Source organism: Nannospalax galili, unplaced genomic scaffold (assembly GCF_000622305.1).
Source record: "Nannospalax galili isolate Female #2095 unplaced genomic scaffold, S.galili_v1.0 scaffold407, whole genome shotgun sequence".
Taxonomy (NCBI): Eukaryota; Metazoa; Chordata; class Mammalia; order Rodentia; family Spalacidae; genus Nannospalax; species Nannospalax galili.
In genome coordinates, this window is record NW_008355644.1 from 362,027 (window position 1) to 378,153 (window position 16,127).

The following is a 16,127-nucleotide window of genomic DNA, read 5'->3' on the forward strand; positions in this document are numbered from 1 at the left end:
GAGAAGTAAAGGCAAGAGTAATTAGCATTACAAGTTCTAGACAGAGAACTAGAAAAAAGTCAGAACAGAGCAATTTTCAAATGTTCATATGAGAGTCCACTCGAATTTGGAAGTCCACAAGGGCTTCCAAAAGCATTCCTCTATTGGGTTCCTCCTCATTTTTCTTTTGTCTTCCAAGGCTGTACTCTTAAGAGTGATGGATTCAGGCTTTGCTTTCAGGTATCTTGATAGCTGTTGGAATGGTTAGAATCAGTGTCAGTTCCCTCTCAAAGATGAAGGCAGTATTTTTAAGAGGTCATAAATCTTAAGCTTTCTAATAATAGACCAGTTACAAAAGTATAAAAGAAAATTTCCTTTTTTTTTTTTTTTCCTGGTCTTTTTGAGGCAGGGTCTCCCTGTAGCTCCATCTGGCCTGGAACTTGCTGGACTCGAACTCACAGAGATCTGCCTGCCTCTCCCAAATGCTGGGATTAAAGGCATGCACCAACATGCCCAGCTGCAAACATTCTTTTTAAAAACTATTTTAGACTTTATTTATTTTTATGTATATGAGTGTATTGCCTGCATGTATGTAAGTGTGCCCCTGTTCTGCAGTGCCCATGGAGGTCAGAAGAGGGTGTCTGATCCCCTGGAACTGGAGTTAGGGACAGTTGTTAGCTGCCATATGGCTGCTGGGAACTGAACGTGGGTCCTCTGCAAGAGCAGCCAGTGCTCTTAACCACTGAGTCATCTCTCCATGTCCTTAGAATTTTTTTTTATTTTATGTGTATGATTGTTTTGCCTGCATGCATATAAGTACATTCATGTCATGCAGTGTCCATGGAGGCCAGAAGACAGCATCAGATCCCCTGTAACTGGAGTTATAAAGTATTATTAGCCACCACGTGGGTGTTGGGAACCAAACCCGGGGAGCAACCAGTGCTCCTACCCATGAAGTTATCTCTCTGGTCCCAAAGCAAATACTCTTAAGTAGCAGAAATAACTAATTTGTCCAAGTTCAATGTCAAACTTTTTTCCACTGGTACAGGTGCTCGAGGAGAGGCTGATGCCCAGAGTATCACTGTTCTTGCTATGTGGATGATAGAGCATCCTGGGCATGAGGATGAAGAAGAGCCACAGCCAGGCAGTACAGCAGACTCCAGACATGGTGCAACAGTTCTTGGCAGTGGTGGGAAGTCAAATGATCCCTGTTACTTGCAGTCACCAGGAGACATACCATCAGCTGATGCTACTGAAATCGAGGAAGGCTTTAGTGAAAAGTAAAATCCTAGTTTCTTTATTTTTGTTTCATATGTTATAAATAGTGCTTCTCAAGCCCCATTTATTTCCCTTAACAAATCTGTGTAAAATCTTTTATGTAAAATCTAGCTGAAAAGAAGAAACTAAAAAATAAGGCAAATTTTTGTTTTTTTGTTTTATTTTTTGAGACAGGGTCTTACTATGTAGCCCTAAAACTTTGTGTTTAGACCAGGCTGGCTTTGAACTCACAGAGATCTGCCTGCCTCTGCTTTCTCAGTGCTGGACTAAAGGTATGTGCCACCATGCCTGACCCAAGGAAATCGTTTAATGTAAAATGAATATTCTGAGAATATGAGCTAAGATAGAATTTTTTAAATATTAGAAATAATGTATTTAATTGGCTAATAAAACAGTTATGCAAGAGTGCTTGGATAGCATGCACGGGGTCCTAGCACTGCAAAAAAAGGAACTGATTGATTAATGCATTTGATAGGAATGGACTTTTTTGTCTCAGTATAATTAAATCCATCTTTTCATTTTTTCTAAATTTTTTTCCAGTGTTGAGGATCAAGCCCAGAGTTTTGTGAATGCTAGGCAAGTTCTCTAACACTGAACTATACCCCAGCTCCTATAGTTGTTAACATCTAGTATAGTATGTTCATTTGTAAGATTTGCATGATATATATATATATATCCTATAATGAGATCCAATGAAATATTCTAACCCGCCCCCCCCCCACAGTCTTTCTCCTTTAAACATTTTGTGACTGTGACTCTAGGTCTTCCCTTTGTTTTTTTTCCCATCTTAACCATGGAGCCTTATGGTTATCAAGGTCTGCATTTTATATAACATGCAAACTTTTTCTAACAAGCTCAGTGAATGTTTTCATTTATTTTGAAATGTCTATTTCCCTTAGGCACAGATTCTCAATCATTTCAAATATTAATTATGTAATCATTTACAATTTAGTTTGAAATTTTAATCTTCTTTTAGTTTTTTGGGTTTTAGGGGTTTTGTTTTTTGTTTTTTTGCTATGGGGCTTAGGATCGTATCTAAGGCCTCATATATGTTAAGCAAGTGCTCATCCCCATCCCTGATCTCATTTGATTTTGTATATGAATTCAGTATCGTTTCAGTGTTGGCAGAATTCAGAATTCAAAATCAGATAAAACCAATGGTCAGGAAACAGTTTCTAACATATCTAAAACTTAAGAACTTTACAAGGTTGAAAGATATGTTTCAAAGTATCATCATAGACTGTGGATATAACTCAGTGGTAGATAAGTAGTGCTTAGTATGCACAAAATGCTGGGTTTTATCCCCAGTAACTCCCTTCCATCGAGAAAGTTTTATCAAAATCATATTTTACATAACTCATTTCATTTACTCATCTGATACCTGCAGTATTTAAAACAATGGGATATTTTTATAGTCAGAGACACTGAGAACAACAAAACAAATAAGAAAAATAGTTCTAAATATATCATGATAGTATTCTGTAAAATGTTTTAATTTTAATAAAGGAAACATTTTAAGCTACAAACAACCTATTTTAGGGGCTGAGGACATAGCTCAGTTGGTAAAATGCTTGCAACCTGAGTTTGATCCACAGAACTATTTTTTAAAAGCCAGTTTTCACAGGTACACTTGTTTGCAATCCCAGAACTGGGGATGTAAAGACAAGTGGATCCCTTGGACTCACTAGCCAGCCAGTCTAGCCTTCTTGGTGAGTTCCAAGCCAATGAGAGACCCTGTCTCAGAAAACCACAACCAAAAAAAAAGTGGACAGTACCCGGGGAACAGCACCTGAAGTTGTCCTCTGGCCTCCACACAACGTTTACACATGTATATGTGCACCTGCAAGCACGCATGCGCACACACACGTACACGCATTTATTCTCAGTGATACTTGGAGAAAAAAGTAGTACCACAAGCAAACTTGTATTTTTGCTATTTTGTCACAAGAGCTTTAAGAATTTGTGTTGCTTTCAAATTTGCTTTTATAGTCCTGATAATCTGGATCATACAGAGAATGCAGCTTCTGGAAGTGGACCACCAGCTAGAGGTCGCTCAACAGTAACCAGAAGACACAAATTTGACTTAGCAGCTCGCACATTGCTAGCAAGAGCAGGTAATTACTTTTCATTTCCTTCTTTTAGTGAAAGACCCCATTTAAAATGAGTATAAAAACATCATTAAAGAGCATACAAACTAAAGAATAAGCAAACTACCGATGCTAAGTACTCAGTCCCTCCACGTTAACAGAACTATTTGCATATAATTTTGTACACATACATAATTTTACTTAAAATCATGGCATGCATTTATAGGTGTATATTTAAGTTCCCTCTAGATATAGAAAGTTAAGAAGTGATAATGTATATTTAATGTTTAGTACCAGGGATAAGAAAGCACTGGAAAGGACACTGTACTAGACCAAAGTAAGCATTGTTTTTCTTTTTATTTTTTTTGTTATGCTCTGTGAACTTAAGAGCCTTACCACTAGGCCGTAGATAAGCAAAATAAATTCCCTCTATAAATTGTAGGATTTGTTTTGGGGTATATTTTCTTTCTTTTTGCACGTTTTTGGGTTTTTATAGTATTGAAATTGAACTCAGAGCCTCACACTACCCCACCACTAAGCTATCCCTAGCCCAGTATTTAATTATCATCGTAGTGTCATTGTTGTCATCATCATCATCATTATCATCATCATCATCATCATCTCTCAGTGCTAAGGATCAATTGCAGGGCCTCATGCATGCCAGACAAGTGTTCTACCACCGAGTGTATTCCTAGCCCACTTTATCATCATCGTCGTCATCATCACCATCATCATTGTCATCACATTGCTAGGGATCAGACCCAGGGCCTTATCATGCTAGGCAAGTGCTCTATCACTGAACTCTATCCCCAGTACGAAGGGAATATATTTTCCAAACCAGAAGCTGAATGGTTCATTGTTAAAACAGAATTTAATCATTAAAATATTTAAATAGCCCAGTGTAGTGGTGCACACCTTTAATCCTAGCATTCAGGAAGCAGATGGATCTCTATGATTTTGAGGCCAGACAGGACTACATAGTGAGACCCTGTCCCCCAAAACTAATAATGCTAAAACAAAACTTAAGTGATAATTGAATCACTTATTAAACAGAGAGAAAGAGAGAATGCCCTAGAAAATATAGGGTTTGTATTTACCATAAAATGAAGGGAGACTAAATTTAAAAAACAACCTGGAAGAGTACTAACATCTACCAATTATAAATATAGCGTCTTAAAATTATTTACATGGGCCATCTTATTTAAATAGTTCTGAGAGGTATGAGTACTATCTTTTATAGGAGAGGAAACATGTGATAGATCTAATTTGAAGTTTATGGTCTGGAATCCAATGAACTAGTTCAGATAGGTTCTCACCTACATGTATGGCAGTTAAGAACTGGCAAAATATTCAGGACTTTTTTTATTCATGCAAATAAATTGCCTTTTTTTTTTTTTTTTTTCCTGAGCGGGGTTATACCGCTCTGTGCAGGCTCACAGGAATCAAAGTCGGAGAGAAGGAATATCTTTGCAACAAGACCCAGGGGCATTGTATGACTTTAATTTAGATGAGGAATTGGAAATTGATCTTGATGATGAAGCAATGGAAGCTATGTTTGGACAAGACCTGACCAGTGACAATGATATTCTGGGAATGTGGATCCCAGAGGTACTGGATTGGCCTACCTGGGTGTGTGTGACTGCAGCGGGGGCTGCTCTGACTTATTTTCCTGCCCTCCTGTTCATACAGCTTACTAACAGCAGCCTTGCCTAGAGCTGAAAAAGCCTTACATTTCATTCTGAGTTTTGGGGATTTAGGGCTTGCGGTTGTTTGATACCTACGAACTGATAAGAAAAAGTATCTCGTTGCTTTCTCTGTGTGATTTATTGCTTCTCTCCTCAGATTAGATGACTAGAGCCATACTATGGTAATATTTCATTGTGATGTCAAAGAGAAATTTCAAAACTGACATCAGGTCCCAGTACATGCTGCTGGATTCTGTATCATGGCTGCTCTGCTCACATTGCTATCTGTGTGCATGCTCTTCTCCTTCATGGGTTTCATTTAATCACTGTATTGCCTCATTTTGAGAACCATTGCCCTCTAGATCTTGTAAATACCTTCATCCAGGGCTCATAATGGGTTTATATGTATACATTATTTAGCATTATATATTTATAGTTGAAAGACTAAAAAGCTCATAGATGGAAGTTTTGTAGGAAAGAGAATCTACTTTGTTAATAATATAATGAATAATCATAATGACTTTTTCAGAAATTCAGAAAATAGGTATGTATTTTGTAACCAGGTAAAAAAATTTTCACTAGAGTTTTTTTGGGGGTTTGTTGTTGTTTGGGTTTTTTTGTTGTTGTTGTTATTGGTTTTTGTTGTTTTTAATTTTTATTTTTGCTTTATGTGTTTTTTTAAATGGCTTTTTTGAGACAGGACTTTCCTGTAGCCACAGCTGATACAGAACTCACTGTGTAGACCAAACCAGGCTGGCCTTGATCTCACAGAGATCTGCCTATAGAGAGGTATTTTAGTAGTATGAGACAGATTAGATTATTGTGTTAATCCTTTTCATAGTAGAATAATCTTACTATTATGACTTAAGGGACTAAAGAAGAGCAATGAATACCTTCAGATGGTGTGATCTGACATTGATTTGAAAGAAAATTATGTAGCATTAATGCACATCTTGAAAATATTTTAAGATATATTTATAATCTATCTCCTGTTAAATTGACTGTAATTTGATATGAAATCATTTTGTGCAGCATGTTTGTGAGTCTGAAGACAGAGAAGAAGTGGTGGTGTGTGAACTGTGTGAATGCAGTGTCGTCAGCTTCAATCAGCACATGAAGAGAAACCACCCAGGCTGTGGGCGCAGTGCAAACCGTCAGGGGTATCGCAGCAATGGCTCCTATGTGGATGGCTGGTTTGGTGGTGAATGTGGAAGTGGAAATCCATACTACCTGCTGTGTGGCAGCTGCAGGGAGAAGTACTTAGCCCTGAAAACCAAATCCAAGGCAATAAGTTCTGAAAGGTACCTTGAAATTGTGTTGTAGATCTATAGACTCCTTGAGTAAGAATCTCGTTCTTTTAAGATATGGGAACTTTTATTTTTTTTCATGTAAAAAATTAATTTTGACCTTCCCTGAAGTCCTATGATTAATGAATTGTGGGTAGAAGTCATAGAGGTTGAGGGTAGAACTCATAGAGGTTGAGGAATTCCTGTTCCCAGCAGATGTGGGAACTTTCTGGATCTCTTAAGAGCCCAGACAGTTGTATGGCAGCCAGTCCTTTACTGGAATTTGACTGTTAACCATTAGCATGCTGGCAGGTTGTAGTCAGGGCCTTTGCCTTAGCCCTCGGGAAGTATAGAGTCAGGTATTTATTTATTTATTTATTCATTTATTTTTATGTGTATGAGTGTATTGCCTGCATGTAGGTATGTGCACCCATGTCATGCAGTGCTCACAGAGGTCAAAAGGGGCATCTGATTCCCTGAACTGGAATTATGGACGGTTATTAGCCACCATGTGGGTGCTGGGCATTGAACCTGGGTCCTCTGCAAGTGCTACCAGTATACTCTTAACTGTTGAGCCATCTTTCCAGCCCTGGATCATTTTAAGTTGACATTTTTCACCATATTTCTAGCATCTTATGACCTTTTTCTTAATATAAAAAATACTATTCTGTTTTAATGAGCGTACCTGAAAAATACTCTTTATATCCTTAATTTCTAGTGAGCAAGTTTGGTTTTTTTTCCTTTCCCTAATTGCCAACTATTAAATCTTTAAGGTTTTCTGGAATAGAGTTTGATTAAAAGAATTATTGTAGGTAACAAGACATTTCTTCAGTTTTCTTGGTAAAGCAGTCATTGATCTAGAAGCATGTATATGTATGTACAGCAGCTTTTATTTCTTGTTCCATAACACAAGACACTTTTACTTTCTGCTGCTTCATTAATGAACTCTTACAATATTCTAATAATTTGCATTGGGGGTACTAACTTTTATATGAAAACACAATGTTCTTCATGTTTGGTGCAGGTACAAGGGACAAGCTCCAGATCTAATTGGCAAGCAGGACAGTGTATATGAAGGTAGTTGTTTGTTTTGAGAGCTTCTTTATTTTACATGTATTTTTATGTATACTCCTTGGTTAACATCTGTTACTAAAATTTACCATCATGTGTGTTTGTATTTATATGCCTATTAGTTAGAACTTTCCCTAAAAAATTCAGGGTAGATTGATAGCCATGTTTGAGCGCCAAAAGAAAAAGAATCTCAAAATACTAGCTTTACCACAGAATGTTAATTGTTTGCCTGGGTTTTGTTTTTTTGTTTTTGGTTTTTTGTTGGTTTTTTTTTTTTTTTCCAGAATAGGAAAAGGACACAGAATTTTAAAATTCCCATCCTTTTTGTGGAAAGTAAAATAGAAAATTGGAATCAGCATAATTTATTTTTGGGTGTACTAATTTGCTTGAATGTTTATTAGCTGAAACTTTCATGACCAGCTGTGGATTTAAATCAATTTATTCAGGTCTGTAGGAGATGGCACCGTACTTTCTTTGTGTGCCCTGTAGGAAAAGGACACAGAATTTTAAAATTCCCATCCTTATTGTGGAAAGTAAAATAGAAAATTGGAATCAGCATAATTTATTTTTGGGTGTACTAATTTGCTTGAATGTTTATTAGCTGAAACTTTCATGACCAGCTGTGGATTTAAATCAATTTATTCAGGTCTGTAGGAGATGGCACCGTACTTTCTTTGTGTGCCCTGAACTTTGAATTAGATGTATCTTATAATAGCCATTCTTAACAGAACTAGGTCATGTTTGTATTCACATGCTATATGTTTCTTTATTTAAATTCCAGAAGACTGGGACATGCTAGATGTTGATGAAGATGAAAAACTAACAGGTGAAGAAGAATTTGAATTGCTTGCTGGACCACTTGGTTTAAATGACCGGCGCATTGTACCAGAACCAGTTCAGTTCCCTGACAGTGACCCCCTAGGAGCATCAGTAGCAATGGTCACAGCTACCAATAGTATGGAAGAGACTCTGATGCAAATAGGTAAACTGAAATATTGGTGTGCATTGGTTTTGTTGTCTGTTTTAATTTGTTTCTTAAGAAAATAGTAATAGTAGTTTAATATTCCCTCATACCATCAAGCCTCTTAGCCATTTGGGGGGCATATGTCAATATATCAATATTGGGTGTTTCCTCTTCACTTTCCACCTTATTTTTTGAGACAGGGTCTCTCATGGAACTAGAGCTCATTAATTTGGCAAGACTTACCAAATGCAGACATACACAGTATATATACTACACACACACAATACAAAGTAAAAACTTGGCAATATTGATGACTTATCTCTTTATATGTACTCAAAGCATATTTAAAAAATCATACCCTATTAAAAGTGACAAATGAACAGAGTGAACAAAACCAAAAATACATTTAATGGAAAATTTCTCCTGTAATAAGTTATTAATTCAGAAATATCTAAATTCTTAAGGTATTCTCTGCTACTTCCAGGTGAGCAGAGTATATTGGTTTGCTCAATTGCTTTACAGACTAGAACCTACATAAAATGGGAGAGAAAATAAAATCAGTAGTCTCCTTTTTTTTTATCTTATTTTGTTGAGAGCTGAGTAAAATCCCATTTTTCAGGTTGCCATGGCTCTGTAGAAAAGAGTTCCTCTGGGAGAATAACATTAGGAGAGCAGGCAGCCGCCCTTGCAAATCCTCATGACCGTGTGGTGGCTTTAAGGAGAGTGACTGCTGCTGCTCAGGTTCTTCTGGCTAGAACCATGGTCATGAGAGCATTGTCTCTTCTCTCAGTCAGGTAAGCTTTGTTTTGTGTCAAGTGATGCTGTTAGCTTCTGGTACATATAACACAGGAATCTGGTGTTATTTGGGAGGGTGAGAGAGAATTTTCCAAGCCTGAAGATGGATTGGTGAGTGAAAGAAGTTAGAAGTTAAACTAGTCATCATTGCTATTCATTTGGTGAACACTTGGCTCTTTTTAGCTTGAAAATAATGCCAACTTAGTAAATGAGTAAACTGTTTTGGTTTTGTTGTTGTTACCTGAAATTAGAAACTGAAGCTTTTGTTCCAGTTGATGCTAGGTAAAAATTAAAGGTTGAATGTGTGTTTTTATAGTACTGACAAACATTATATAAAGATCAGAATAGAGAGCTAGAGAGATGGCTCAGCAGTTAAGACCACTTGCTCCTCTTGCAGAGTTTGGTTCCAGCACCCACATGGCCACTAACTGTCCTAACTTCAGTTCCAGAGGATCTGGCGCCCTCTTCTGACCTCCTCAGGCATTGCACAACACAGGTGTACTTATAATGCATGTAGGCAATACACTCATACACATAAAAATAAAATAAGATAAAAAGATAAAAATAGACAAAATTAACTTATGGCTTCAGAAGTTGGACAGTGGTTGTTTTGAAGGCATTATGACTGAGAAGAGCCCACAGCAGGCTTCGGAAGTTCTGCCAGTGTTCTGTCTTTTGACCTGGAGGCTGAAAGTTCTTGCTTTATGAACATTCCTCCATGCTATATTCTGGTTGTTCAGTGATACTTTAAGTATGTACTAATATTTATTACAATGAGAAAATTTAGATAACAGTTTCCATTTTGTATCATGTTTTTGCTGTAAGGATCTGTGTGATTAATGAAAGTACAGCTTTCGTTTTATTTGAATTGTTGTGTTAATGCTGTCGGTGGTATGTGTGGTTCTAAATTGTCCCTTAAGTCTGTTTTAGAGCTGAAGAGATGGTTCACTGGTTAAAAGTACTCTTAGAGATGAGCTGAGTTTGGTTCCCAGAACCCATATCAGATGCCTGTTATAGCTCCAGCTCCAGAGAGATTGGACTTCTCTGGTCTCCAGAGACATTTGTACTCACGTGCAAATAACCCATACACAGTATACATAATTAAAAATAATAAAAGTAAATCTTCAAGAAATCAATTTTCTTTGTCTATTTTAAGTGCTTTCTTTTCCTGACAGTGGTTCCAGTTGTAGCCTGGCTGCTGGCCTTGAGTCTCTAGGGCTAACAGATATCCGTACACTGGTTCGATTAATGTGCTTGGCTGCAGCAGGGAGAGCTGGCCTTTCCACTAGCCCTTCTGCCACATCAAGTACCTCGGAACGTTCACGAGGTGGGCACAGCAAGGCGAGCAAACCCATTTCTTGCCTGGCCTATCTGAGCACAGCAGTGGGGTGTCTGGCATCAAATACTCCAAGTGCTGCAAAACTACTAGTGCAGCTGTGCACACAGGTAAGCTAACTTGGGTACATTCTTTCTGTGATCCTTATTTCCCACTGGTTCTTGAGGAACCTTTTGAAATGAAATCTTTTTTCTTCCAAAATTATATGTAAAAAGTAAATTGTTTGTCCCAATTGCCTCTTCAGAACTTGATTTCTGCTGCAACAGGTGTAAATCTCACCACAGTTGATGATCCAATTCAGCGGAAGTTCCTACCAAGCTTTCTGCGAGGAATTGCTGAAGAAAATAAACTTGTAACTTCCCCAAACTTCGTTGTAACTCAGGCCCTTGTAGCATTATTGGCAGACAAAGGGGCCAAACTGAGACCTAACTATGATAAGTCAGAAGTAGAAAAGAAAGGTAAGGTTCATACTGTTTAAATACAGTCTTCTAATTGATTTAATTCATGTTTTAAAAGGTACAGTTTTTTCATTGTTATATTGATAAAGTACATTTCTTAAGTTTAGAACATAAAAGAATTATTTAAATACCTTTAGGGTTTTGCATGGGGGTGTTATTGGTTTTTCTTTTTTCTTTTTTCTTTTTTTCTTTTTGAGACGGGGTCTCACTGTATGACTCCAGACTGGTCTCAAACTCAACAGTCCTCCTACCTGTGCCTCTTGAGCATTGGGATTACAGGCTGTATAGCAATAAAATAAATATTAGAAAATGTAACAGAAGGGGCTGAAGAGATGGCTCAACAGTTTAGAGCAACTGGCTACTCTTGCAGAGGACCTGGGTTCAAGTCTCAGTACCCACACGGCAACTTACAACAATCTGTAACTCCCATCACAGAGGAATCCAACACCCTCTTCTGACCTCTGCGGGCATTGCACAGCATGTATGCAGGCAATACACTCATACTCATAAAATAAAAATAATAAAAAAGAAAGAAAAGGTATCAATTAGTATAGTTATAGATAAGTGGCTTGAATCAATACAGATAATAATCCCAGTATAAAATTTAGGTAAAGATATATTTAAAGATGATAACACTTTGAAAGGACTACTTAAATTACTATGATTTAACCTCTTTAATCAAGACCATTTAGCTGAGATTAAAGGGCTTTTGGACCCATTGATCTAGTTCCTTGACTGACTATTAAGATCCATTTTCTTTTTATTTTTATTTATTTGGTGCTAAGGAATGAACTCAGGGCTTTGTGTTTTGAGCATGTGCTGTACCACTGAGCTATCACCCTAGTCCTAATGTCCTCTTTGAGCAGCAGATGTTAAACTGTTACCCTTAAGGACATGCTGCCTTGGCCAGGCCATAAATTTTTTTTCTCTTGTATTCCCAGTGTACTAAATTATTGGTATATAATAAATTATTCATTTGCAATGAATCAGATTTATTATAGAATTTTATATGAGATACTTTATTTCTTATATGCATATCTTAGTGAAATGATTGCATGAAAATAGCTAACTTGTAAATGAAATGGGTTAACCCATTTTTGCTTGTTCATCACCATCACCTCTTACCTGGGCATCGTTTCATTGTTTTGTTTAAGCAGGTTTAATTGCCCAATTGTATGCCCATCCTTCCTATGATCCTTCTGCTGTAGGCCCTCTGGAGCTGGCTAATGCCCTGGCAGCCTGCTGCCTCTCCTCTAGGCTATCCTCACAGCATAGGCAATGGGCTGCTCAACAGCTTGTGCGCACTCTTGCTGCACATGACCGTGACAACCAAACTGCTCCACAAACACTCGCTGATATGGGAGGAGATCTCAGAAAATGCTCCTTTATCAAGTTGGAGGCTCATCAGAACAGAGTATGTATATTGAATATAAAATGTGTTAATTATCTATCTGACTAGCTCAAAGCTTGGGTCTCTTGTCTGTCTTTGTGTCTTTCTTTCTCTTTTTCTTTTTGCACACACACAATTACCAAGATTTGCCTCATAGTTTCTTGTTTGTGGGTTGATATAAGAGTATACCCATAAGAAAATCAGATGGGCGTGGGGTGAGGGAAAAAAAACAGCTTCACAAAAGATAAAGGCTTATTTATGCAAGAATGAAAGTACTTGACCCATTTTCTCTAACCTAGAAGGCCTCTGAATATGTAAGAAACAAGAGCCGGACTGTATTAATCAATTTAAAAATCACTAGTCTGTGTTTTAGAAAATATAAATATGCTAAAATATTTATACTTTTGGATTAAATATTTAGTCAGAATTTTAATAGGGGACTGGCAAGATGACTCAGCATGTAAAAGTGTTTGCCATTCAAACCTGAGGACCTAAGTTTGATTACTTGAACCCACAGTGAAAGAAGAGAATCAATTCCCCAGAATTGTCCTCTGACCTCCACATGCATACCATGGCATGTATGCACCCAAACTCTCTCTCTTTCACACACAGACACATGAGTATAAAATAAAAACTTTAAAAATAATAGATTTTACTAGGTCTCAGAGAAATCAAAGAAAATTGGGCATAGTACTTTAAACTGTATAGGTATATTTATTGCACTGCATTTAGGATAAAATGAGACCATATATATTGAACTATTGATGAGTACAGTTTCTTCCTAAATTATTCTTAATATGCTAGAACTTTTTCAGAACTTTTTCAAATGATAAAATCATTTATCTCTTCTAGGTAATGACATGTGTTTGGTGTAATAAAAAGGGCCTGTTGGCTACCAGTGGCAACGATGGCACTATTCGGGTGTGGAATGTCACCAAGAAGCAGTATTCACTGCAACAGACCTGTGTGTTTAATAGATTGTGAGTGCTAATTTCACTTACATAACATCTAAGCAATCTTAAGCATGCCTCGTCTTGGTTATATTAGTGTAATCAGTTTGTCACTTAAAATTTTAAAGACTTTTATTTTCAAATAGTATTTCTAAATCTCCAGTGTGTATGTTTAACTTTCCAGGGTTCAGAAAATATAACTTTTAACTATATTCAGACTTACTGTGAATGAATTTGGGGCTTATAAGCAAATAAATGTTCAGTTATGTAGAGCAGTTTATTAATTTCCCACCAATCTTCAAGAGTTGTGTGAGAATTAGAATAATTATATTGTGGACTAGAGAGATGGCTCAGCAGTTAAGAACACTAGGTGCTCTTACAGAGGACTCAGGTTCAGTTCCCAGGACCCAAATGGTGGCCAACAACCATCTGTAACTGGTTCCATGAGATCCAAAGCTCTCTTCTGACCTCCAAGGGCATTGTACAACATGTGCTCTTTCATGCATGTAGGCAATACATTCATATACATAAAAATAATAATTATATTGCTTTGTGTCAGAATCTTGCTTTTTTTTTTTTTTATAACACTGTCCCTAGCCGTAGGTATCTCTTTTCTGAGGACTTCCATAATGATTAAGCAAACAGAAATCAGTGTACTCCGAATAATAACTGTGTCTACAACCCATAACAGTTCTGAATATCTTGGCTGATAAATTATGACTAATTAAGTGAGTAGTAGTTTTAAGAATGATTCTTTTGGGGCTGGAGAGATGGCTCAGAAGTCAAGAGCACTGACTGCTCTTGCAGAGGACCTGGTTTCGATTCCCAGCAACCACATGGCAGCTACGAACCATCCTTAACTCCAGTTCCAGGGGAATCCGAAGGCATCTTCTGACCTCCACAGCAGTGCACGACACAGGTGCACTCACATACATGCAGGCAATACACTCATACACATAAAATAAAAATGATAAAATATGTAAAACAAACAAAAAACAAAAAGAATCATTCTTCTATAATTGCACATTTTCCATGTGATGGCAAATACTGCTCAGTAAGCCTTTCAAGTACAAGAATCATCTTGGACAACTAGTCTCTATGAAACCCTTACTTTAAGGTTTGAGATTTAGTTTACTTTTGGGTAATGGGGATGAGTATTGCATACACATCTGTTGTATTCTAGGGAAGGGGATGCTGAAGAAAGCCTAGGCTCGCCCAGCGATCCAAGCTTCTCACCTGTTTCCTGGAGTATCAGTGGCAAATATCTAGCTGGGGCCTTGGAAAAGATGGTGAACATCTGGCAAGTCAATGGTAAGAGACATGAATATTGCTGTGGGTACTGTGTAGTCCTTCCTCTTGACCTTCTTGAGTCCAAACAGCAACTTCTCTTCATCTGTAAATTAAACAACAGTTCAACAGCTATGAAAATCTATGCACAAAATGAGGCTTTGGTGTAGCAGTACCACTGTAGATGAGTCACTTAGGGCTGGGCGTCTCCCAGATATATATTCTCTGTGTGTGACTAGTTGTGAAATTCTGTAATAGCCTCCATCTGTTGCAAAAAGAAGGCCTCTTTGGGGCTGGAGAGATGGCTCAGCAGTTAAGAGCACTGACTGCTCTTGCAGAGGACCCAGGTTTGATTCCCAGCACCCACATGGCGGCTATGAACTGTTCTTAACTCCTGTTCCAGGAGAATCCGAAGCTGTCTTTTGACCTCTGCAGCACTGCACAACATGGGTGCACTCACATACATGCAGGCAATACACTCATACACATAAAATAAAAATAATAAAATATTTTTAAAAAGAACCCTCCTTGATGAGTGGTATATGGTATACTTATCAATAAATAAGGATCCATATTTAGCATATGGTAAGAAATTTCATTTATCTAGAGATATGACAGATAGGGTTTTCTCTGAGATTTATGACTTCTCCAGCTGTGTAAGTTATTTTTCTGTTACTGTGAGAAAAACTGACCAAAGCAACTTATAGAAGGAAGAATTTGCTTGAGCTTATGGTTCCAGGGGAAGTCAGTCATGGTGGGGAGGCATGGTGGCAAAGGTGGTCAGAGGAGGAACAAAAGCTAGGCTCTACATCTTTAGGTGGGAACAGGAAACGAGAGCAACTCAAGATCTGGCAAGGCTTAAGAACTCTCTAAGCCCCAATGACATGCTTCCTCTTGCATAGCACACCTTATAAGATCTCCCAAAATAGCACCACCAACTGGGGATAAAATGTCCAAATACTTGGAGCCTGTGGGGGACATTTTCATTCAAACTACCACACCAGCCATGTGTATTTGACTATAATTACAGTGCCACCTTTGAGTTCTCTCCCACTGAGAGGGCTTTAAGTCTAATTATCTAGTCAGCTATTACTGACTAGATAAAAACATATTACTGCACCAATAGAGATAATTTGCTGTGCCAGTCATTGTGGTTATTAGGCTTTACAGCTGGATTGGACCATTGATTGATTTTCTCCCTTAGCAGCTTGTGTAGTGTCCTCTAGAACTATGAGAGCCAGTTTTCAGGGAGAAGGCTTCCAGGTCAGTTCCAGCTCCCATTGTTCCAAGTTCTGTGTCCAAAGTGTATCCTGTCTTTAGCAATAGGGTCTTCCCTTCAAGCTCTAGGAGGTAGTCAAAGGCTCTGGCAATAGCCTGTGTTACTTTGGGAGTCTTTTGGCTGACTAACAACTTGAAGGGAGGTTTCTCCTGTCTGGCACTGTTTCTTTTTATGTAGCCTTCATTTACACACATGCACTCACTGTTCAGATATTATATGTGTATTTTTCAGGAGTTTTTAAAGTTAATACATTTGCCTCTGGCTTTTTACTCTACCTAAACT

General features: G+C 37.7%; 1 protein-coding gene across 10 annotated transcripts in view; it reads left to right on the forward strand.

The window, feature by feature from the left end:
- The window catches only part of Herc1 (HECT and RLD domain containing E3 ubiquitin protein ligase family member 1), a 199,422-nt gene that overhangs the window by 141,993 nt on the left and 41,302 nt on the right, over nt 1–16,127 (forward strand). For 7 of the 10 annotated variants that reach the window (XM_029556083.1, XM_029556082.1, XM_029556088.1 and 4 more), the window contains 12 exons: nt 1,028–1,259; nt 3,247–3,371; nt 4,753–4,973; nt 6,062–6,330; nt 7,340–7,392; nt 8,168–8,368; nt 8,970–9,144; nt 10,321–10,591; nt 10,726–10,939; nt 12,097–12,353; nt 13,182–13,309; nt 14,463–14,590. In XM_029556083.1, coding sequence (XP_029411943.1) covers nt 1,028–1,259; nt 3,247–3,371; nt 4,753–4,973; nt 6,062–6,330; nt 7,340–7,392; nt 8,168–8,368; nt 8,970–9,144; nt 10,321–10,591; nt 10,726–10,939; nt 12,097–12,353; nt 13,182–13,309; nt 14,463–14,590 — 2,274 coding nt within the window. The remainder of the gene's footprint in view (nt 1–1,027; nt 1,260–3,246; nt 3,372–4,752; nt 4,974–6,061; nt 6,331–7,339; nt 7,393–8,167; nt 8,369–8,969; nt 9,145–10,320; nt 10,592–10,725; nt 10,940–12,096; nt 12,354–13,181; nt 13,310–14,462; nt 14,591–16,127) is intronic. The other 3 variants (XM_029556090.1, XM_029556089.1, XM_029556086.1) reach the window with 2 other exon arrangements.